Source organism: Mercenaria mercenaria, chromosome 16 (genome assembly GCF_021730395.1).
Source record: "Mercenaria mercenaria strain notata chromosome 16, MADL_Memer_1, whole genome shotgun sequence".
Classification (NCBI taxonomy): domain Eukaryota; kingdom Metazoa; phylum Mollusca; class Bivalvia; order Venerida; family Veneridae; genus Mercenaria; species Mercenaria mercenaria.
In genome coordinates this window covers 72112748-72138774 of record NC_069376.1, presented here as the reverse complement: position 1 = coordinate 72138774, position 26027 = coordinate 72112748, and the positions used below count along the sequence as shown (strand labels likewise).

The window sequence follows — 26027 nt, the reverse complement described above, 5'->3', positions numbered from 1 at the left end:
GTGGCTCAAAAATTTTGGACAAAAAATGGCAAATATCGAAACAATTATGGTTTCTTGGGCTAGTAACCTTTATTACACAATAATGATGACGAAAACAGGTGGTGCTAAAGTTTCAAAAGATGCAGCAGGAGATGCAGAGAGCCAAACAAGCACTTGGCCTTCTATGCAAAAATGCAAATGTAGAACACGTAACTAGAAGAAAACTGCTGATTTTCAGTACTGTTACAACACCTTTATTTTTCTTGTGAGGACAAAATCATGAAAACTTTTTCTGCATCAAAATTAATGTATCGAGTAATTTGTAATATGGAACTGGCTTTACTGTTTTACTCGAAAATTTTAAATTTTAAAATGGTACATAAATTCTGTTAGCCTTTTCCCAGTGTTCGACATGTTGTTCTTCTTACTTTCTTGTGTACTTTCATTCTTTATTTTTTTTTGTAGGGTTTAATGTCAGGGACACAACCATCAGTCATACAGCGACTTTGCAACTTCTGACGATGGAAAAAACCTATCCAGGCATAAAGGTGAGGGGCAAGTGATTATAAGTCAGTAGCCTTCAAAGGTCCCCTCCCATTCAAAAATAAACTAGAGCTGCTTTTGAGAAAAGTGCATGTCTCCCACAACAGCCTAATCATCTGAACAGTAGCCATGCACCAAGACCAGAACTGCCTTATCAGACTTTGAGTGCTTTGATTATCAAAAAACAAGTTTCAAGGGCCATAATTTCAAAGTGCCTGGGCCGATTTGGCTAGTTATCGAACTTGGCCGAGGACTTATTGGCAAACACATTTTGTTCAAGTTTGGTGAAGATCAGATGAGAAATGATCGACTTAAGAGTGCAAACAAGATTTGTGACAGACACACACAGACAGGTGTAAATCAATATGTCTCCCAAACCACTGTGTGGTTGGAGACATAACAAGAGGGCCAAGATGGCCCTAGGTCGCTCACCTGAGAAACACACCATAATACACCATAACAGTGTTTACAAACATGTTTGACCTAGTGATTTCATGGAAAAAAATATTCTTACCAATTATCATTAAAATTGGAGCAAAAACAAGTATTTCCTTTGATTTGACCTAGTGACCTAGTTTTTGACTCAAGATGCCCCATAATGGAACTTGACCTAGATTTCATCAAGGCTATCATTCAGACAAAATTTCATGAAGATCAATTGAAAAATACAGCCTCTATCGCATACACAAGGTTTTTCTTTGATTGACCTAGTGACCTAGTTTTTGACCCCAGATGACCCATATTCGAACTTGACCTAGATTTCATCAAGACTATCATTCTGACCATATTTCATGAAGATCAATTGAAAATACAGCCTCTATCGCATACACAAGGTTTTTCTTTGATTTGACCTAGTGACCTAGTTTTTGAACCCAGATGACACATATTCGAATTTGACCTAGATTTTATCAAGGCTATCATTCTGACAAAATTTCATGAAGATCAGCTGAAAAATACAGCCTCTATCACAAACACCAGGTTTTTCTTTGATTTAACCTAGTGACCTACTTTTTGACTACAGATGACCCATATTCAAATTTACCTAGATTTCATCAAGGCAATTATTCTGACTTACATTCAGGAAGATCAATTGAAAAAAAAAAACAGCCTCTATCGCATACACAAGGTTTTCCTTTGATTTGACCTAGTGACCTACTTTTTGACCCCAGATGACCCATATTCGAACTTGACCTAGATTTCATCAAGGCAATCAATCTGACCAAATTTCATGAAGATCAATTGAAAAATACAGCCTCTACTGCATACACAAGGTTTTTCTTTGATTTGACCTAGTGACCTAGTTTTTGATCCCAAATGATCAATAATAATACTCGACCTAGATTTTATCAAGGCAATCATTCTGACCAAATTTCATAAAGATCAATTGAAAAATACAGCCTCTATCGCATACGCAAGGTTTTTCTTTGATTTGACCTAGTGACCTAATTTTTGACTACAGATGACCCATATTCAAACTTGACCTAGATTTCATCAAGGCAATCATTCTGACTTAATTTCATGAAGATCAATTGAAAAATATAGCCTCTATCGCATACACAAGGTTTTTCTTTGATTTGACCTAATGACCTACTTTTGACCCCTGATGACCCATATTCGAACTTGACCTAGATTTCATCAAGGCAATCATTCTGACCAAATTTCATGAAGATCAATTGAAAAATACAGCCTCTATTGCATACACAAGGTTTTTCTTTGATTTGACCTAGTGACCTAGTTTTTGACCCCAGATGATCAATAATAATACTCAACCTAGATTTTATCAAGGCAATCATTCTGACCAAATTTCATAAAGATCAATTGAAAAATACAGCCTCTATCGCATACACAAGGTTTTTCTTTGATTTGACCTAGTGACCTAATTTTTGACCCAAGATGACCCATATTCAAACTTGACCTAGATTTCATGAAGGCAATCATTCTGACTTAATTTCATGAAGATCAATTAAAAAATAGTTTTTGACCCCAGATGACCAATAATCATACTCAACCTAGATTTTATCAAGGCAATCATTCTGACCAAATTTCATAAAGATCAATTGAAGAATACAGCCTCTATCGCATACACAAGGTTTTTCTTTGATTTGACCTAGTGACCTAATTTTTTACCAAAACTTGACCTAGATTTCATCAAGGCAATCATTCTGACTTAATTTCATGAAGATCAATTGAAAAATATAGCCTTTATCGCATACACAAGGTTTTTCTTTCAATTGACCTAATGACCTACTTTTGACCCCAGATGACTCATATTCGAACTTGACCTAGATTTCATCAAGGCAATCATTCTGACCAAAATTCATGAAGATTAATTGAAAAATACAGCCTCTATCGCATACACAAGGTTTTTCTTTGATTTGACCTAGTGACCTAGTTTTTGACCCCTGATGACCCATTTTCGAACTTGGCCTAACTTTCATCTTGGTAATCATTCTAACCAAAATTCATGAAGATTAATTGAAAAATACAGCCTCTATCGCATACACAAGGTTTTTCTTTGATTTGACCTAGTGACCTAGTTTTTGTCCCCAGATGACCCATTTTCATCAAGGTAATCATTCTGACCAAATTTCATGAAGATCAGTAGAAAAATACAGCCTCTATCGCATACACAAGCTAAATGTTGACGGACAGACAGACGACAGACATCGAGTGATCAGAAAAACTCACCTGAGCATTGCTCAGGAGAGCTAATAAACACAGAAATGTAGGCATAGGAAAAAGAGATCAATATAATTGCACCTTTACTAATCCTACCAGGTGTTCTGTATTACAAAAGTGCTTCTGTTGTGACATTTTGATACAAGCAAAACTGTATTATCTGCACTATAAAATACTTACTGGTATTTCATTTTATTATCGGCTTGTTAAAAGTTAATTTTTACCATAAGTAAGTTGACAAAATCATAGGACCCAGTGATTCAGAGGTAAATCAAACACATATTAATAAATCCTAAACGATTTTGTTGTGCAGAAATGTATAATATTGTGTTTTAAACGGTTTTCGTTTTCTACTCTATTGTGTAATTGCAAGAGAAGTAAACTAATAGACATCTCTGCTTTAAAGTACTAGCCCAAGGCAAGAGTTGACATTCTTTGCGGATCACAACTTTGAATTAAATATTTAAATTTTTGTTATTGATATTAGCACAACTATCATACATTGCACATTTGTGAAATCATTTTTGTTAATTTCAAGGACTTGGAAATCAATTTCTAGACTTTATTTGATGTTCATCTGTTACATATTATATTGTCGCCGCGCTTGACATTCGACTTAATGACATTAAACAAAAAGCAACACAACAAGGTATTTCTTGTCTTTACCACAATATTTCATGTCACATATGCATCAAAAACTGTGAAAATGAATCAGATATCATCCAAGAAATAGTCATTTGTATTTCAAACAACAATAGTCAGCCATTGTCGTCATGTGACGTCACATCACTAATTTCGTGGTATAGGTCAACAACTGTGGCAATCAAACTATCATAGGCTAAAGAACACTAAATATTATTCAATCTAAGTCTAACTAACAGGAACACTCAAAAGTCATTAAACATCAATTTAAATGTTTTGTATGAGCTATTAACATAGGCATTATCGCAAATATACTCCTCTGGGTAAAGAACACCCCTAATATTTTGCAAGTAAACCACAAGGTCACGGGCGTGGTCATAACATTTCGGAGCCTATCTCTGGTACAATAACTGACTATTTTCTTCCTGATACCTAGTTAACATGTTCCAATTCACTGTTCAGTATCGTGGGCGTATTTAGAGGAGATGGTCCCAGGGGCCCCATCTCCTCCTCCCCCTTAAAATTCGTCGAACTTAGATGCTTTGATAGCCTGATATTGATATTTCATTCAATTTTGTCTAGTAGCCTGGCGGATGTTAGGTAAAATTTGGTGTTTTCTAACCAATGGGCTTGACTTGATTTGCATAATTAATGATGGCAAATGCCTAGCGGCTATTAGACAAACTTGTAAACATTGCTAATATTTGCTTAATTAATGGATATTTTTTTAATTTCTGCAGTAGATACGAGAAAAATACAATTCTAATAAATATGGACAAATCCTTACCAAGGCAACTGCAGATAAGAACGTTCTTCACTAGCATGCGTAAAATAGGTCATTAACATGCAAACACTGCGTAGTTGGCACAACTCGGATACTGCGAAATTTGTAATGACGTGAGATTAGTGATGGCAAGATTAGTAATTTTAATTTTCAACTTCTGATGATAATATTGCCTAATTCACAACAATCCTGCATAAAGAAATTTCTCTATCTGTGAATTCATATGAGTAAAAACAAAGTTATTGCGATCCAGTCTGCGGTATATCCACCTCATCATGGCAAGAAACCTCTATAAAACAGAACTGAAACCCCTGACAAAAAACTGTTTTGTCTTAATATCAAGTTGTTGATTCCATACATCCTGCACACTTTTTGTACTTATTTGCTTAAAACAAACACTCAAACATATCTAAAACCCAGTCAAGTCTACATGTTCATGTTTTCGCTGAATATGTTTTTTCAAATGATGTTTCAAAATAAAACCAAGTCCACACTCTTTGCAGACAAAGTTTCTCTGTTTGGTGTGGCTTAACATGTGACGTTTTAGGTAACAACTGCTTGGAAACAACTTTGCACAGATGGTACAGCTCACACATTTCTCTGTCAATGACAATGTAAATCCCAGCTGGTCTGAAAATAATAAACATCACTACAATGAACTTAGAATTTTTATCAAATGCACATATCACTTTACAATACTGACATACCACAAGGGTGAAAACCCTGTTTTACTGGGCACAGCTTTAGGTTAAATACCTCTAAAACCATTACAGTGTCAACTGACTATGATTCCACCATACCTGTTTACACAGATTTTTTTCAGTTTAAAGCAAATAGTACCAGTTCCAGTAAAATAGGGACAAACGGTGTCGTCAATTACTGATTTCCGGACAAAATGATGAAACGAAACTGATGCTGTATTACTAGCACCTGAGAGTGCCAGTGGGGCGGCAATTTTGATACTCAAGAACTTTGGGGATGACATCTGTACATCTAGTGTGGACAGCACTGATAATTTGTTGTGTAAGACAAAGTAACATAAAATAATCCTCGGAAGGCCAACCTGAAGTGGCTGGAATTAGTTACCTCTGGGGTTTATTTTGTGGGTGAATTGTGAATAAATTGCTATTCAATTCAATTACACATCAATTTTAACATACATTATTTAAATAATACATAAAAGATGCATATTGCTAGTATTTGTAGACATTAATTATTCCCTTTAGTTAACAAGAAGTTAACAAATAGGAAAAAACTACTAAATTTTATCATCGTAGTCGTTCCAAGATATGTTGCTCACTACAGGTGTTGTCTGCTGTGAAAAATATTCTGTGGCATTAGAATATACTGTAACACACTTCTCTTGAAAGATTGTATTTTTATTACCATTTTTGGGGGTATGACATATTTTATTTTTTTGTCTACTGAATTCGGGCAATTTTTTACTTTTTTCAGTTGCGACTGACTCCATCTACTGGAGTTTATGAAGGAAAAAATCCCTGGTTTATGTATGTTCTATTGTATAGTTCATAAGTTCATGCAATGTCTGCAGTCTCGACAGAATGTTATTGTGTTTACTTCCGCTCACTCGAGTACTTTTTGCATTGGCTTGATTCAATGATCACTGGTCAGCAGCCTTACTGGCCTTACAGTAACATACAAAACTGGGTATCCTTTTTATAAATGTTGCTAAAATATGCACAAGCTTTTTGAACTATTTGATTGTAAGGTCTACTACCAGAAACTCCACAACAAACAGAGACAACATGCAAGGTTTCATCTAGTGTCCTTGCACATACCATGCATGTATTGCAACACCATACAACACAAGTATTAGATGTTTGTGAACCCTTTTTTCATGAACACTGTGAAAGGGTGAAACACAGTAAAAATATATCACACTTATCTTGTGGGCTAAAAATAACTATTATGGAGACAGACAATCGAATCGTGTGCTTCCGGTGATAGGAAAATGCTACGAAATGGAGAACAGGCTTGCAATGGAAACTACTGCTGTTCTTTGTGACTGAATTACTGTGCTATTATATCTCAATACACTATTAAACCACCACAATAAAACCATTCAAATCAAACTGTTCAAAATTCATTTTTGGTATAAATTTAAACATTGATTATCATTCTTTCCATTTGTTTCAATCATACCACACAATTTACATAGTAATGTTTTTATAAAATACTAATACTATAAATAGAAAACGATAACAAAAAACGTTATCGGAAAAGTTGATTATGTCTTTATTGGTAATGCAGGGTTTACTTAATGAATGATCAGGGTTTTCTTTATAGTCAGTAAGATTCAAAAGTAGTACAACTATTTTGTCATGGATAATGGTTTCACTACCTGATTCCCCTTTTCTCAATAATAACATAAACATGTTATAGTTACAAATACCATACAAACTTCCTCAAGTCAACATTTATTAAGAAACTTTGCTACATGTATAAAGGTCTATACAACGATAATTCAGATATAACATATCAAAGGTACAAAGGTCAATTTTATAATAATAATTTACCTCAATTAACTCACTAAATTAATACCAAACAAACATTGGGATTAAGGGAAAAGTAAAGAGATCAATTCAACACTTTTATGTAAAATCTTTATACAACAGCACATGAAAAGACCATTAATGGTTTATATAGGCACAAATAAGATACACTTCACAATGTCATTGCTGTTATGCAAGTAAAATATCCATCTTCAACAATACAACATGGTTCTACAGGCATTAAATACCATGGGTAGAAATGTTTAGTCCATGACATCTTGCTTCATGAAAACAAAATGGTGATTTGTAGACACCTTAAATTCTTCAGCAGGTGCTTGTTCAGAACAGTTTATCATATGCATGATCAACATCAGCATGTTCTATCACAACTCAATACTAAAAGGTATTGCACCAGTTTTTTTCAAAGTAATATTATCCAATTTTTTTCACCAATGGGTATTTTGCAATGGGGGAAGGGTGGTGGTAGGGGAGGTTGTCGCATGCTTTTCCTGAATAGGTTTACAAATGACGTTGATAATAGTCAATTATTAGTAGAACCATTATAACCCTAGCTGCAAGCCAACACAATGGGGTACCAATAATTCACATCGGATATTTGTAATCACTATTACAGAAAATGGATACTCTTTGTTTCATAATTTTGTTTTTGTACAATTTACACAATATTGCATACCAAATTGGTTAACAAACGGTTTATCATTCATTGGACAGAGCGATAGTCTTTCAGTTAGCTTCCATTTATTGAGCTCATCCATGAACCAAGAACAGCTAAAAATATTCAATTACTCTATACAATTGAGTGCGCAGTCAAACTTCATAAACAGCACTAATCATAATCACATCACCTTACCAGCATGTCTAAATTTTCTTTAACAAACATTTGAAAAGTTTGTAGAGGTTTGTTGATAGGTTTTTTGGTTGTATTCATTGGTTATGTATTTGAGTCATAATCGTCATCACTATGTGACCTCTTCCAGCTTTTGGTGGTGGAAAATTTCCCAGGTGTCCCTCCCGGATTTATTTAAGGCAAGAGAACAACATCAAATCATCTATATAAGATAGTTGGACGACTTCTCCACATAAAGAATTCTACACCCCAAGCATGTTCCGAGCCCAGGTCTAAGAGGGGCAAGCGCTTGGAAGTCACTCGACTCTCCGAGCCCAGGTCTAAGAGGGGCAAGCGCTTGGAAGTCACTCGACTCTCCTAGCCCATGTCTAAGAGGGGCAAGCGCTTGGAAGTCACTCAACTCTCCCAGCCCATGTCTAAGAGGGGCAAGCGCTCGGAAGCCACTCGACTCTCCGAGCCCATGTCTAAGAGAGGCAAGCGCTCGGAAGCCACTCGACTCTCCGAGCCCATGTCTAAGAGGGGCAAGCGCTCGGAAGCCACTCGACTCTCCTTGCCCATGTCTAAGAGAGGCAAGCACTCAGAAGCCACTCGACTCTCCGAGCCCATGTCTAAGAGAGGCAAGCGCTCAGAAGCCACTCTACTCTCCGAGCCCATGTCTAAGAGAGGCAAGCGCTCGGAAGTCACTCGACTCTCCGAGCCTATGTCTAAGAGGGGGCTTGGAAGTCACTCGACTCTCCGAGCCCATGTCTAAGAGGAGCAAGCGCTTGGAAGTCACTCGACTCTCCGAGCCCATGTCTAAGAGGGGCAAGCGCTTGGAAGTCACTCGACTCTCCGAGCCCAGGTCTAAGAGGGGCAAGCGCTCGGAAGTCACTCGACTCTCTGAGCCCATGTCTAAGAGGGGCAAGCGCTCGGAAGTCACTCAACTCTGGATGCCCCCCTCTGTGGACGCTGACTATTTATAGAGAGGTAATCTTAAATATACTGTGAAATGTTTTTAGATAATAACATTCTGACATAAAAGAATGCAAATTTTACCCTCATGCTGGAATTTAATTTCTTAAGAGTGACTTTATGAAAAATCCATGAAAACAAGTCTCCATATTACGATCTAGAGTAAGTAATTTACTTCAAGCTATAGGATGTGCTTTTAAGAGAGGTCATTTTTTGGCAGAGAAATAAGGCATGTGGACATAGGGCATGGGAGATAATTAGAACATTTATTATGTTGTATGTCCTCAACTCTAAAATATGATAAAACAATCTTCATGGACATAACATTTAGGTATAATTCGACCAATCATAAAGAGTGCACAAGTAATTTTAATACATAAGAAATAATGGCATAAAAAATCCATGTTGGCACCTACCTTTTCCAATTAACACCATAAAAGTCTACTGGCAGCAACACTAGAGAGCTGGTTCACATTAACAAAAGCTCATTCTGAGCTCATATCCCCTCACTTATGTTATTTTGAGCTCATATTTATGCTTTCATCATACATCTACTTCAAATTTTCAATTCAAGATAATAGATCAATGCCAAGGCCATTAAGGATAATTAATGCCTCAGATCATTTTGTTCTGGGAGAATTCCTTAAATGATTTTTCCTCTGTATACTGATAATTAAGTGTAACTTTATATTTTGGATTGAAAATTAAGGCAACATACTGTAATAGTTACCAAATGAAATCTGCTCTTCAAAATGTCAGAAGTTTAAGAAAAATCCATTTATCTTGTAACCTTAAGTCAAAGCAATTTTAATACAGTTTCCAAAGCAAACTTCAGGGGATCCTCCAATTTGCCTTGGGGCTATTTGTCATGCAATATTCTTCTACAGCTTTCAAGTCTTTCTAAGGCATTTGTCTTGCATAAATATTTATATAAAATTAACTGAACTTCTTAAATATAATATCAACCTTGCATTTTTTGTTTCCGCAATACCATTTCATTCTTGCAAAATGAACATTAATAGTTCATCTGATTATGCCAACATCAATGCGCAACCATGCAAACTTGATGCAAGGAAGCTACCTGCTTAAACCCTTAAAATATGATCAAAGTTATACTGATCTCAAATTAAGGCTTTTCTCCACTCTAGAATTTAATTTTTTATATAATAACAGATTCATGAACTGAACATTGATGCAATTTCTTCAGTCAAAGATCACACCCATCCCATCTAAAATACAAATCCTCAGAACAAATGATAATATTAACTAGAAGATGCTTTTGTAGAAAAGCACATGTCTCCCCCAATGCATTGTCACTGATGGTTGGCTGCAACAGGGATCATCTACTTGGCATGTCCAATCATTCCATTAAGTTTCAACATTCTGGGCCTAGTGATTCTCAAGTTATGAATTGGAAACAGTTTTCCATGTTCAGGCCCCTATGACCTTTACCTTTGATCAAGTGACCCCAAAATCAACAGGGGTCATCTACTCTGCATGTCCAACCATCCTATTAAGTTTCAACATTCTGGGTCAAGTGGTTCTCAAGTTATTGATTGGAAAGCGTTTTCTATGTTCAGCCCCCTGTGACCTTGACCATTGATGGAGTGACCCCAAAATCAATAGGGGTCATGTACTCTGTAAGTCCTATCACCCTATGAAGTTTGAAGGTTCTAGGTTAAATGTGATCTTGACCTTTAACATAGTGACCCCAAAATCAATACGGGTCATCTACTCTGCATGTCCAATCATCGTATGAAGTTTCAACATTCTGGGTCAGGCGGTTCTCAGGTTTTTGATCTGAAATGGTTTTCCATGTTCAGGCCCCTGTGACCTTGACCTTTAATAGAGTGACCCCAAAATCAATAGGGGTCATCTACTATGCATGAATAATTATCCTATGAAGTTTTAACATTCTGGGTCAAGCAGATCCCAGGTTATTGATCCGAAATGGTTTTCCATGTTCAGGCCCCTGTGACCTTGACCTTTGATGGAGTGACCCCAAAAACTTAAAGGGTCGTCTACTCCATAAGCCCTGCCACCCTATCAAGTTTGGAAGTTCTAGGTTCTCCAGTTATTGATCAGAAATGAAGTGTGACAGACGGACGGGGCAAAAAAACAATATCTCTTCCTGGGGGGGGGGGGGGGGGGGGGGGGGGGGAGACATAATTACCCAAATAGAACAAAACGAAATGAGTGTAGTTTATTTCTGCCATGGTTTTTTGGAAACAAAAATTACAAAGGTCAAAGAAAATTATTTTGTTTACATGTCAAGAAATTTGCAATAAGTACAAAAGAAGAAGCAAGTATTTGTTGAAAGCTTATAAATGTATTTAATAAAAAAGTTTTGGAACTTATCAAAAGAGCTTTCAACAGACACTGTAGGCAATATATACAATCTGCAAATTTCCCAATGCCAACAAAGGACTGTATGAAACAAATCGGATATTAATGCAAATAATTCTATTGTCTCTACTTCTAATCAAGTAAATGAATCAAAGAAATTTTGGCAAGAGTAAATTTGGTACAGTTAAACCAACAATAGGTATCAGACAACTGTTAGGATCACCTAATAAGGAATTGCTACATAAAGCATACATGTCATATGCAAAATTCTAATAAAAGTGGAGTAAGGTATGGTTTAACTGTTTACCTTTATACCTTTGTTAACAATGAAGAAGACTTTCAGATTGCTGACTGTGTTTCATTCTGATAGTAAGCTTCAAGTTTTATGTGTGCAATTGTAACAAGCTAATTAAACATGGTAGCTAAATCCCCCGCCGCTGTTATAGATAGTGAAAGGGCTGATGGTATCGGGTGGAAGCATTGACGTTGTTAAGTATATTTTATAGTCCATGTATGACATCAACGAATTTGAAAATCCTTCAAGGGATTTAGGCAATACAGAGAGGGCTCAAACCTTTGACCTTGTGTTGTGACCTTGACCTTGAGTGGACATGGCTGACCATGAGTTCTGCATATTGTCTTGATAAAGTGATTATTTGACCAAAGTTTCATGAAAATCCTTCAAGGGCTTTACGAGATACAGAGTGGACAAAAAATAGAAGGCTCAAACCTTTGACCTTGAGTTGTGACCTTGACCTTGAACTGACATGGCTGACTCATGAGTTCTGCAAATCATCTTGATAAGGTGATCATTTGACCCAGTTTCATGAAAACTCTTCAATACAGAGCAACACAAAATGGCAAGCTCAAACCTTTGACCTTGGGTTGTTACACTGACCATGAGTCGACATGGCTGACTCATGAATGAGTTCTGCACATTGTCTTGATGAGGTGATCATTTGACTCATGAAAATCCTTCAAGTGGTTTAGTAGATACAGAGTGGACACAAAATGGAAGGCTCAAACGTTTGACCTTGATCTGGAGTTGTAACCTTGACCTTGAGCCGACATGGCTGACTCATGAATGAGTTTTGCACATTGTCCTGATGAGGCGATCATTTGACCTAAGTTTCATGAAAATCCTTCAAGGGGTTTAGGAGATACAAAGCCGACACAAAATGGAAGGCTCAAACCTTTGACCTAAGCTGTGACCTTGACATTGGGTCGACATGGCTGACTCATTGTCTTGATGAGCCTCAGAGGTGATCATTTGACCAAAGTTTCATGAAAATCCTTCAAGGAGTTTAGGAGATACAGGAGCGGACACAAAATGGAAGGCTCAAACCTTTGACCTGGAGTTGTGACCTTGACCCGACATAGCTGACTCATGAGTTCTGCACATCGTCTTGATGAGGTGATCACTGGACCCAAATTTCATGAAAATCCTTCAACGGGTTTAGGAGATATAGAGCGGACACAAAATGGAAGGCTCAAACCTTTGACATAAGAGTTGTGACCTTGACTTGGCATAGCTGACTCACGAGTTCTGTACATAGTCTTGATGAGGTAATCATTTGACCCAAATTTCATGAAAATCCTTCAAGGGGTTTTAGGAGATACAGAGCAGACAAAATGGAAGGCTCAAACCTTGACCTTGAGTTGTGACCTTGACACTGAGTCGACATGGCTGACTCATGAGTTCTGCACATTGTCTTGATGAGGTGATCATTTGACCAAAAATTCATGAAATTCCTTCAAGGGTTTAGGAGATACAGAGCCGACACAAAATGGAAAACTCAAACCTTAGACCTTGAGTTGTTAGCTTGCCCGAAATAGCTGACTCATGAGTTCAGCACATCATCTTGATGAGATAATCATTCAACCCAAATTTCATGAAAATCCTTCAATGGGTTTAGGGTATACAGAGGAGACACAAAATGGAAGGCTCAAACTTTTGATCTCGAGTTGTGACCTTGAACCGACATGTCTAAAGCACGAGTTCTGCACATTGTCTTGATGAGGTGATCATTTGACCAAAGTTTCATGAAAATACTTCAAGGGGTTTAGGAGATACAGAGCAGACACAAAATGGAAGGCTCAAACCTCTGATCTTGATTTGTGACCTTGACCCGATGTAGCTGACTCATGAGTTCTGCACATCATCTTGAGGTGATCATTTGACCCAAATTTCATGAAAATCCTTCAAGGTGTTTAGGAGATACAGAGCAGACACAAGATGGAAGGATCAAACCTTTGACCTAGAGTTGTGACCTTGACCTTGAGCAGACACGGCTGACTCATGAGTCCTGCACATCGTCTTGATGAGGTGATCATTTGAACCAAGTTTCATGAAAATCATCGAGAGGTTTGTAGTATATGGAGCGGACACAATTGTTACGGACCGACGGAAGGATAGAGGGAGACCATTCCTATAATTCATGGCGGGGGATAGCTCACTTGGCCATAAACTTGCTTCTGACTAAAAGTCACTAAAACAATCTGTGGAAAGAATCTTAAGAAGAGTCTACTGCTGAAATTAGCTAGAAATCTCCCAAACTAGACTGCCAATTTTCATGTGCGCATGTTCAAAGAGCAATGATATAATTTATTTTGAAGTTCAAAATAATTAATTTTCTATGTTTAATACATGACTGTGTGCTTTTTGCATCCTATGCATACAGGAATACAAACACTGATGGGCTGAGGTGTGTCTATTTGAAAATTTTATACCAATGTATAATGTAAATTTATACTGCAGTGCCAGATCATAATATAACAGTATATCAAACATCACAGTTTCCATTGCTTTACAATCAATACCACATTAAGTTTAACTAATATATCTGGGCTACTAGAATTTCGTTTAGACAAAGAGTTTAAATTAAAGTTGCCCTAGGGCCAAGTGCTCTTCAAAATTAAAGTCCTAATTCATTTTTTTTTTTTTGCTTTTAAAGTTTTTTTCTAGTTCAATATTAACCAACACAATTATAGGACAGCTTTCTTGCTTAAATTTTGGAAAGACCAAAGTTGCACTCATTACTTCAGGTACGTGTAAAGATCTAGATAAAACCAATCACCTTCTGCAAGCCAGATGTATTCATTTGTCACCTGAAGGAATTCTACATCCAAATTAGGGTTTCAAACTGGCAAATGTTTCTAAATCACGACTGTTACCACTGCACCATTTCAGAATTTTGCTAATCAATCATAAAACTTGAAGCTTTTCTCAAACAATGAGTCACAGTCAAAATATGAGGAAAGAAAATAGCACTTACTGTATCCTTGAGCTGTCATATCACCTTGGTTTCCAGTAGCACCAGTGGGGTCAAAGTTCATCCCCATGGAAACATTAGGGTCCCAGTTATCCTGGGGCATAACAGGTCTACCGGGCTCTACGCCCGTTATTTCTAACTCCATCTCATTTTCAGTTAAAGCTTCTAATTTAACACTAACATTTGGGTCCATTTCACTAGTTTCTGAACTTTGCTGCTGATTACCACCTGAGATCAAATTTGACAAGTCTGAGTCTAAACTAAGTCCTTCTGCTGCTGGTTCATTTGGAATGGTAGAATTAGAGGATTCTGATCTAGCATCGTCGTCTTTTTCGCCAGATTCAGATTTAAGTTTTGATGGAGTTGATGGAGGATTATTTTGAGATGGAGATTGACTAGAGTTTTGAGCATTTGTTTCCGATTCCGCTGTATCCAAATCCCCCGCTTCTTGATTTGATGTTTCATCATTATTATCGTCCGGTTCAATTTTTATTATCTGTCCATCAATTCTATTGGGAGATTTTAACGGACTCGGAGTACTAACTGGCATAGCTGGAGCTCGTATTGGCCTTGTGACTGGGTAAGGTTGATGCCGCTGTGGTGGTGAATGTATAGGATGCCTTGCACCCATGAACCTTGGCGTCATTTGTCGCGGAGATCGTGTAGGCATATAATGACGTGGAGTGAATGTATTTGCGGCTGCAGCAGCAGCTTTACGCATGGCTTCTTCTCGTTCTTCTCTTTCTTTCTCCTGCTTCTTTTTATGATGATCTGCAAGAATAGAAGTTACTTTTAACTCAACAAAGGCTTGACAGTAAAATGGATTTTCTACCTAAGTAAAGGTTAACTGTCCTAATTCATGCATGTAAGAGCTATAAGCATTGAAGCTGTGATCTTGTACAGTAAGGGAAAAAATTCAAGTAAGAATTATAAGGCATAAAAAAAAAATATGTTTGTTTCCTGTAACATGCTGAAAAAAATGGGGGTCGGTAGGTAGGGAATTTTTTTTTTTTTTTAAATTTTTTTTTTAGAAGGTGTCAGAACATTTCAGTGTTTAGTAACCTTATTATCGCCAATTAACTGCCTAATCAGGCCTCAACCTTAACTTTTTTCAGCAGTTGCCAGCAGGTTCACCAACTGCTAAAATCTAGTAGACCTGCTCAGACTTTAGTGGACCTCCAATTCTATCTCATAAATTGTGATGCTGTAGACGTCATAACTTCATATGACTCAAAGAAACAGGACTTATTTCTAAATAATTAAAAATGGAAGACTGTAGCAATCTGTTATCCCGAAAAATAATTATTTTGAAAAGTGTCCCAAAATATGGACACAATCAGCACCAGTGTTGAAAGTGAAAAAAAAAAAACATCAACAATTATCGGTAATCATTCTGATGATAAACTAAGTAATTGGCCTCGTTTTCATTATCAATTAACACCCCCTCAAAGAGCTAAAAGAAGTGTGTCGGTTATTGTGGCATCTGCAGTGGAGATCAAAGCGGTATAGTTTCCACGAGATTGTCATTGCATTACGTCATGTTTTCGCGCCATGTGACACATCACTGTCTGATCGTACTTTCTCGATTCCTTTAATTGTTGAGAAGAAATCAGTAAAAAAGTTTTTTCTTTAATGTTTTAAAAGCGAATCTGCAATATCCCGAATAAACTGACATGTAAATGTGTCAGACCGTGAACGATGCTGACCTATTTGCCCTCAAGAAATTTACATTATTGTTTGAGAAGAATATCTAACAAAGTGTTGTGTCAAAAAATATATGTACGAAGACTCATTTAAAACTTATTAAAAATCGCAACGATATCATACTGCCTCATTTTAAAACCACATTTCTATTTACGTTCATGAGGTCACGTAACCTATTCTGCCGTGCTAACAGAAATCTGTTTGCCAAAAAATCCTTTTACTCCATGTATTTAAATTGCTGCCGCTTTTTCATTATTTAAGATTTTTTAATTGTGTTTTTTGTACTTTCTGGTCAAAAGTCTGAATTTTATTACCATAGTATGTACCGTTTATTTACTTTAAAAAGGAAATAAATAATCAAGATCGCGCTGTTTGAAATTTTACAAAACATTATATGAAAATTTGATCGTTTTAAAAGAATTTTGCCTACATTCCTGTCGATATCTTATTAAAATTGTTATAGAATTCAAACTGTATTAGTTCTCAAGCGGTGTTGAATATTTGAAGCAATTATATTAAAAAATGAATGCACTACGCGCGTTTTTTGTGTCAAAAGTAACTGCGATGTAAATTAAGTATTACGATAGGGCGCACGTGCTTGTGGAATGGAAAATTACCAACATGACGTTTTGATATTTTTACGACTCGCCGGTAAATTCCAGTCAATCCAGGTAATTTTGCCTGATGTAATTACTCAATTTGGTAAAGTTACCACGTAAAAACCACTCACCCGATCGGTGGAGTAGTCCATTCGTACTATCCTGACTTTAACTCGCCAATGCTTATAACTGTAGAATGCCGTACTAAGGCAAAATCAACTTTCATTTTGTGAATTCGCCGATATGGATACGATCCCCCACCCCCCACCACCCTAATTTTTCACTTTTAAGGGTTTTATTTTATTTGCAGACCGTGACTGAAAATTGGTTGACCGTCGGTCTACCCAACTTTTGATAGTGGACCTGCCGATATTTTTGGTTGCGTCGGTCCAACGGTCCACCGCTAAGGTCGAGGCCTGAATTTTAAATTACTAACCAAATAAAATTGTTGAAAATTTGCTCCCGCCTTTCAATAACAGATGTTGTTCATACAAGTTTTTTTTCTACACTGATTCCTTTTGTTCAGTAAACATTGTGTAACAGGCAAAGTTCATAGTTGTGCAGACAGACATAGCTTCGGGCCGTTTTTGCCAATTAGAGATTTTCGGGGCCACAATTAATCTTTTGTCGCAAATGGCTCAAGTGCAACCGATAGCGTGACCCCTGAACAAGTGGTACAAACATGATAATAGACTGCTCTTCTACGAATTGTTTATCAATTAACGTTTACACCTTGATCAATAAACACCTTTCATAATGAAGTACTAAATACAAACCGCGAGATAACCACGTGTCAGTCGGCGCGTGGCATGATTGACATCTGTCAGTAGCTAATTAGTATATGACGCTCCGCCTACTGCCATACTTCCGCTTGTGGCGGCGAACAGTATTGAAATTCACCGAGATTTTGATTGACAAGGGGCAGAACTTTTGAACTCGATATGTATCAAAGAAAACTTCTGGATTTTCGCGGGTGAAAACCCGGAACCTCGACAAACAGACTTTTCGCCATGTTGTTTCATGTCGACAGAACCAGGAACGTTCGTGACTATGCGCGACGAGGTCGGGTACAACTAAATTATCCCTATAATCAATAAAGACATGATCAGAATCTCGAATTTCAGCCCATAAAAAAATTGCGGTCGGCGGTAAAAACTTACGGTCGGTCGGGTTACAGGAAACAAACATATTTTTTTTTTAGGCCTAAATTACCTGAAAGACAAGTGTGAAGTTTTAACATAGTATCTTCAATAAAAAAGTTCCAGCATAGTATCTATAGATAAAACATGGAATTGTATTCTTAGAAAATCATTTAACCAAAATTTCTATCTTCAAAAGGGGCATTACCCTTGAAATACTAAAGGTAGAGTTACGCATCATGTCAAACAAATATACATTATCAAAGTTCAAATGGGGGCATAATTCTGGCAATATTGTAGGCAGAGTTACACATCTTGTCACATCAATGTACATTGCCACTATGAGAAAGTACAGCAAGTTTCAATCAAATATCTTCAGTAAGAAGGAAATATCTGACTTCATCAAAATTTTAGCCAAAATTTCTGAGTTCAAAAAAAGACTTAATACCAGGAATTTTGAAGGCAGAGCTATGCATCATTTCAAACTAATGTGCACTGTCACTATGAGGAAGTACAGCAAATTTCAACTGAATAATGAGAAAGATATATTGGACTTCATGAAAACATTAACCAACAAGAGCATCAACACTGATGCTGGGGCAAAGTGCAGTAACTCTCCTTACTCTTGGAATACTTGAGCTAGAAATGAAAAAGAGGCCCAACTGGGCCTAATTCACTCATCATTTGCTTTTGATCCGGTTTGATTCTTTTTTGTTAACGCCGTTTTTCAATAGTATTTCAGTCATGTAACGTCGGGCAGCTAACTTAACCATTGTTCCTGGATTCTGCACCAGTACAAACCTGTTCTCTGCAAGTAACTGCCAACTCAGCTTCATCAATTATCAGAGGTGGAGGACAAACGCTTTCAGACACAATGTCTTTTATCAAATCGTCACAGAGAATATACTCCCCACCCAGGAATCTAACTCATGACCCCGCGATCCATAGACCAACACTCTCCATACTGAGCTATGCGGACGGGCACTTGAACCAGTTTGATGAACATCCATTATGAACGGGACTGAAAATTATAAAAAGGGTTCTCCAGACTTCCGGAAAGTCATCGGTCCGATGGACATGACCGCAAAATTTTGATGTGGTCCAGCGTTTTTTAACTGACCGGCATTTATCATATCCCGAGAACCCCAATATCTCGGACAAAATTGCGTCATGAAAAAAATAACGTTGCAGAATCCAGAAATTAATAAAACAAGAGGGTCATTTACCCTAAAGCGCTCACCTGTGTACAAGGCTTCAAGTGTGTTTGTATAAGTACAGAGTTAGGCTTCTTCTATGTTAGCCTATATTATACACATGTCACACACACTTTTGAACCTAGGGCAATAATTTGAACAATTATGATAGACATTACAAATCTGATATCACACGCCAAATATCAAGGCTCTAGCTATTATTGATTCAGAGAAGAAAAGTGACCACACCCCGTGGCAGCCATGTTTTTTGACGAATAGGAAAACTTTGAACAGTCTTGGTAGAGGGTCACACAAGAACCATTTGTGCAAAATTATTTTAAAATCGGGCCAGCAGTTTCACATAAAAAAAATATTTTTAAAGTTTCAACTATATACATATAGGGAAAAGTGACCATGCCCTCTGGTGGCCATGTTTTTTAACAAATCAAAAAAAATTTGAACAATCTTCGTAGAGGGTCACACAAGGACCATTTGTGTAAAATTATTTTAAAATCGGGCTTGCAGTTTCACAAAAAAAGATTTTTAAAGTTTCAACTATATACATTTAGGGAAAAGTGACCACGCCCTCTGGCAGCCATGTTTTTGACAAATCAAAATAATTTGAACAATCTTGGTAGAGAGTCACACAAGGACCACTTGTGTAAAATTATTCTAAAATCGGACAAGCAGTTTCATACAAGAAGATTTTTAAAGTTTCCACTATATACATATAGGGAAAAGTGACCACGCCCTCTGGCAGCCATGTTTTTGACGAATCAAAATAATTTGAACAATCTTGGTAGAGGGTCACACAAGGACCATTTGTGTAAAATCATTCTAAAATCGGACACAAGCAGTTTCATACAAGAAGATTTTAAAAATTTCCTCTAAATACATATAGGGAAAAGTGACCACGCCCGCTGGTTGTTTTTTTAACAAATCAGTAGAATTTGACAACTTGGTAGAGGGTAGCGTAAGGACCATTTGTGTGAAATTATTTCAAAATCGGACCATCGGTTTAGGAGGAGATGTCATTTGAAGTTTTTTCTATTTTTAGCTCTGGCAGCCCCTAAGTGCAACCAAGCAGAACCGTTTGAACAACTTTGGTACAGGACCACCCAAGGAACATCATGGCCAAGTTTAGTGATCCTAGGCCCAAGCGTTCTCAAGGTATCGTCCGGAAAGTGTTTAACTGTTCCTGATCAATGTGACCTTGACCTTTAGCCTACTGACCTCAAAATCTATAGGGATCATCATTCTACAGGTCATGACCAACCTCCCTATCAAGTTTCATGATCCTAGGCCCAAGCCTTCTCAAGTTATTGTCTGGAAACGGTTTAATGTTCCGGGTCACTGTAACCTTGACCTTTGACCTACTGACCTCAAAATCTAAAGGGGTCATCTGTTGGTCATGATGAACCTCTCCATCATCTTTCATGACCCTTGGCCCAAGCGTTCTCAAGTTATCGTCCAGAAACCATTTAACTGTTCCTGGCCAACGTGACCTTGAACTTTGACCTTTAGAAGACCTCAAAATCAATAGGGGTCATCTGCTGGTCATAATCAATTTCCCTATCAATTTTCCTGATCCTAAGCCCAAGCGTTCTTGAGTTATCGCCCAAAATCTATAGGGATCATCTACAGGTCATGACCAACCTCCCTATCAAGTTTCATGATCCTAAGCCCAAGCCTTCTCAACTTATTGTCTGGAAACGGTTTAATGTTCCGGGTCACTGTGACCTTGACCTTTGACCTACTGACCTCAAAATCAATAGGGGTCATCTGCTGGTCATGAACAACCTCCCTATCAACTTTCACGATCCTAGGCCTAAGCAATCGAGTTATCATCCGGAAACCGTTTAACTGTTCCGGGTCACTGTGACCTTGATCTTTGACATACTGACCTCAAAATCAATAGGGGTCATCCGCTGGTCATGATTAACCTCCCTATCAACTTTCATGATCCTAGGCCCAAGTGTTCTTGAGTGATCATCCGGAAACCGTTTAACTGTTCAGGGTCACTGTGACCTTGACCTTTGACATACAGATCTCAAAATCAATAGGGGTCATCTGCAGGTGATGACCAACCTTCCTATCAACTTTCATGATCCTAGGCCCAAGCGTTCTTGAGTTATCATCCAGAAACGGATTGGTCTACATACCGACCGACTGACAGACAGACAGACCGACCGACCGACCGACATCTGCAAAACAATATACCCCTCCTTCTTCAAAGGGGGGCATAAAAATTATTTAAAATTCGGGCTAGCAGTTTCACACAAGAAGATTTTAGTTTCTACTATATACATATAGGGAAAAGTGACCATGGCCTCTAGCGGCCATGTTTTTTGACGAATCGGTACAATTTGAATTATCTTGGTAGAGGGTGACATAAGGACCATTTGTGTGAAATTATTTCAAAATCAGACCATCGGTTTAGGAGGAGATGTTGTTTGCAGTTTTTTCTATTTTTAGCTCTGGCAGCCCCTATGTGCAACCATTTGAACACCTTTGGTACAGGAACACCCAAGGAACATCATGGCCAAGTTTCATCAAAATCCATTCACTGGTTTTGGAGGAGATCATGTTGTTTAAACACAAATGTTGATGACGGACAGACGACTTGACACACGCACGACGGACACAGCGTGATCACAATAGCTCACCATGAGCACTTTGTGCTCAGGTGAGCTAATTACACGTCTGTTGAACATACAGAAAGCAAAAATGAGTACGAAATGAAGAGGTTCTATCTTAATATAAATGATAAATGGGGAAGACTTGTGCGTAGCTTGTAAAACAGCGTGTCAAACTGTTAGTTTACTAAGGCTTTTTCTGGTTCTGCATTTCAAGTTCATTTTCTTTTGTTTTTCAGTCCGACAAATTTTCAGACAGTCCAGTCATTTTTCCCAAATTTCCTAAAGTCTGGTTCTCTATTTTTAACTATGGCAGCACTTCAGTGCTATGACAGGCTATAGACACATGCCCATCACAATAGCTCAATAGAAACCTCTGGTTCAGATAAGCTAAAAAAGAATTTAAGGGCCGCCTGAAGACCTGAAAATTGAGACATGACATCTCAGGCCTTTTTTTCATCAATTTGGGAATGCCACCGACACCGGTGGAATTGGGAAAATGCTCTCGGAAATTGTCTTAATTGGGACAATTTGCAAATTACCAAAATCTACATAAATGTGTTTTTGTGTGAAATATTAATGAATTGCATTTCAGTAATTGTTCAACAGTATTATAATTTACCTAAATATATGTACAAATTAGCAAAACTATCTTAAAACAGCAAAAACCCTAAAAGGTATAATCACTTGGGAATTTTAAATTCAAATTTGGGAAAAAAACATACTTTTTTTGCATTGGGATTACCTCCTTTTACCGGAGGTAGATTTATAGTGGAAAAAAGCCCTGCATCTTCATGGTCATCAAGAAAAGACTTCTCTGACTTCTCTGATGTTATATATACTTACATTTTAGACAGAAGCCGAGAAACTGAGATTTAACATCTTCATGGTCATCAAGGAAGGACTTCCCAGAATCAGATCCAAGATGACTAAGTGTACCATCATGTATACTGGCAGTGAGGATTATAGAGTCTTCCTCTGTGTAGTCCGCTAACTGCTCAACCTGTAACAATCAACATGTAAGTTGTAACAGTCATGTCTGGCAAGATAAATCAACAAGAGGGCCAAGATGGCCCTATGTCGCTCATCTGAGTAACACACCATAACAGTGTAAACATGTTTAACCAGTGATTTCATTGAGACAAATATTCTGGCCAATTTTCATTACGACTGGACCAAAAATGTGGCCTCTTGAGTGTAAACAAGCATTTTCTTTTATTTGACCTAGTGACATAGTTATTGACAATTGACCCAAAATGACCCAGATTAGAAATCATCCAAGATTTCATGAAAAAAAAAACAAAAAACATTCTGACAAAGTTTCAGGAATATTGGTGCAAAACAGTGGCCTTTAGAGTGTAAACAAGCTTTTCCTTTTATTTGACCCAATGACCTAGTTTTTGACTCCACATGACCAAGATTCAAACTTGGCGTAGAGGTCATCAAGACAAACCTTCCAACTAACTCTCATTTGTTTCAACCTTAAACTGTGAACTCTGGAGTGTTAGCAAGATTTTCCTATGATCTGGCCCACTAACCTAGTTTTTGAGCCCACAGGACCCAGTTTCAAACTTGACCTAGAGATCATCAAGACAAACATTCTAACCAGTTTCATAATGATTGGGTCACAACTGTGACTTCTACATTTTGTTGGGTGTTAATAAGGCAAATGTTGACGCACGACGGACTCCGAAGAATGACCAGTCACAATAGCTCACCTGAGCAAGAAATGACAGCACTCTTTACTATCTGTTCAGCCCTTCCATACATACAAAAGCTTTAACAAACTTTTCTAAGCTAAAAAAGGGGCATAATTTTGCTAAAATGTAAGCACAAGTTATGAACCTTGGCCTGTGAGATCAACCCATGATGCCAAAGACTTGCGGATAATCCATATCATTTGGTCAACTGCTTACACGCAAAACTTAACCAAAAATAGTATGTTAAAAAGGCATGTTAAAAAAACTAGAGTTATGTAACTTGTCCTGGGGGGTGGGGGGTCACCTGATGATGTAGAAGAAATGTGAAGTTTGAAAGCATTTGGCCAAATGCTTTCATACAGTTTTAGTTTCTGAGAAACCTGCTTACATGCAAACTGTAACCTGAAATTCCAAGTTAAAAGGGGACATAATTTTGAAAAAATTAAAGCCAGTTATATTGACAAAATAAAAGCTGAAGTTATGTATTAAACTTGACTAAGGAGGTCATCTCATGATGTCACAGACATGTAAAGTTTGAAAGCATTTACCATTGTAAGTTTCTGAGAAACCTACTTTATCATAAATTTCTATTAAAAAGGGACATAATTATGCCAAAATAAAAGCTGAGTTGTTAAACTTGTCCTGGGAGGTCATCTAATGATGCTGAAGACATGTGTGAAGCTTGAAAGCATTAGGCTCAGTAGTTGCTGACAAACTTGCTTATTTGAAGAACTCGTGTGGCACGAAAGGGTGATTACAAATGTTCTTATTAATAGTAGCGTTAAAAATATTTCGCCTTACCCACCCCTCTGTTCATTGGCAAGTGTTGCTGGAGGGAAAGCAAAGATATTTTTAACTCTGACATGCACCATCACATTATTATAAGATAATACGACCTAGGTGTGTAATAAGAAATGAAAGCAAGTTCTACTTACTAATTGCTGTATTTGAGCCTTGAGTACTGCTTTCAGTATGACCTTATATCCTGGTATCTCTTTAATCACATCCATATCAGGTGCCGCCATCTTGTTTCTACTGCAGACTAGGGTATTCTACTGGTCAAAGTTGTTTGAAGCCCTCATATACAATCAAATATAATGCTGGTTTTCTTGTTTAAACAAGTCTTTTTTCTTTGGTATTTGAAGTTTTTAATAACCCAACTTCGCTTTGATGGCTGCGTCCATATAATGAATGTAGTTCCAATTATTTATTACAATTCAAACGTACTGATTAATGACATAGATTCAATAGCTGTCTGTCCGTTTTTTGGGTTCTGATGTCTGTTAATACCAGCTCTTTTCTGACCAAATCTAAGGTGTCAGTCTGAAAGAAAAAAAACGTGACTTTATAGTATTTCAATAAAAGAGTAACTATGTGTGTCTATAGGACACTGCTGTCCCCACTTCACGTCACTGCTCAGTCATATGTTACTTGCTGACAATGCAATACTAAGTGAATTTTTATATTTAAAACCCTGGGTTGGGGCGAGTCATCTAAGGGTGTGGGTTTGCGGTATTTTTTGATAATTAAAGGGAGAAGACATGGCTCCAGAATTTTTTTTAAAGCCTATGAGTATTTTACTCATCATACTTTTTGTGAATGAGTAAATGGTAAAATCTGAAATTTTCTAGGAGTAATGTGTAACACCCATGAATTTGTTTGCAGTTCAGTTTCAATTCAGCATTCAAGTTTTTTTTTCTCCCTTGGCTTGCTTTTGCTTAAAAACACTTGCTACTGAATCCAAAAGATTATTCAATATACCTTTAAATATGTTTTGGGGATCATTTTTGTTGGTTTAAAAATGAGTGTTTGTTCACTTTTTGAGTCTGCTAAAGGCTGAAAGCCTTTTGACGAGTCCTTGCTGTTCAGCGATTCTCTAAATGGACCGAATAACACGTGAAGGGATGTAGTTCCATTAGATTTCTCAAATTTCAAACAGTTCACTGCATGAATGAAGTTAAGTTGTGACAATTCCCTTTGCTATGACCAATATACGATGTAATCTGTCATATTTATAACTTGTAATTGTGCAATACTCGAATGTAACTCATTAAGCATAAATGTGCATTTTAAGAATTGCGCAGGCTTACAAAACTTGCGTAACATCCAGCGAAAGACAAAAAATAGTTCCACAGGGCTCCAGATAAGATGCGTATTAGCGTAAATTACGTATAGAAATAATGCAAATACGCATGTCTAATAATTTCTAAGCGTATAAAAACGTATATAAAATTACAGAAACGCACACAATGCTTTTTTAAAAACAAAATCTGAATCGTCTGGATGCGTCAGGTAACACAGCCGATCAGCCTTAATTCTCCCACATTGAACATATACACGCATCGTATGATTTCTATAAACTTTGCGTGGGTTTTGCAGTCAGTAAACGGATAAATTATCAGAAGAAGTTTGTTTAGTTACTACTGATATTAAAAATGATTTTAATTCCTTTTTTTCGAGAAATAAACAAATCGGCGAA

The 26027-nt window shown here is 37.2% G+C and overlaps 1 protein-coding gene across 30 annotated transcripts in view; it reads right to left on the bottom strand.

The window, feature by feature from the left end:
* The window catches only part of LOC123539652 (zinc finger protein with KRAB and SCAN domains 5-like), a 118763-nt gene that overhangs the window by 70646 nt on the left and 22090 nt on the right, over positions 1 to 26027 (bottom strand). For 29 of the 30 annotated variants that reach the window (XM_053527371.1, XM_045324343.2, XM_045324342.2 and 26 more), the window contains exons 2-4: positions 24484 to 24871; positions 22695 to 22851; positions 14581 to 15348 (exon numbers count right to left, since the gene is read on the bottom strand). In XM_053527371.1, the coding sequence (XP_053383346.1) occupies positions 14581 to 15348; positions 22695 to 22851; positions 24484 to 24573 (1015 nt within the window). In that variant the 5' untranslated portion in view covers positions 24574 to 24871. Of the gene's footprint in view, positions 1 to 4724; positions 5258 to 14580; positions 15349 to 22694; positions 22852 to 24483; positions 24872 to 26027 lie in introns of those variants that run through there. The other variant, XM_045324356.2, reaches the window with a different exon arrangement.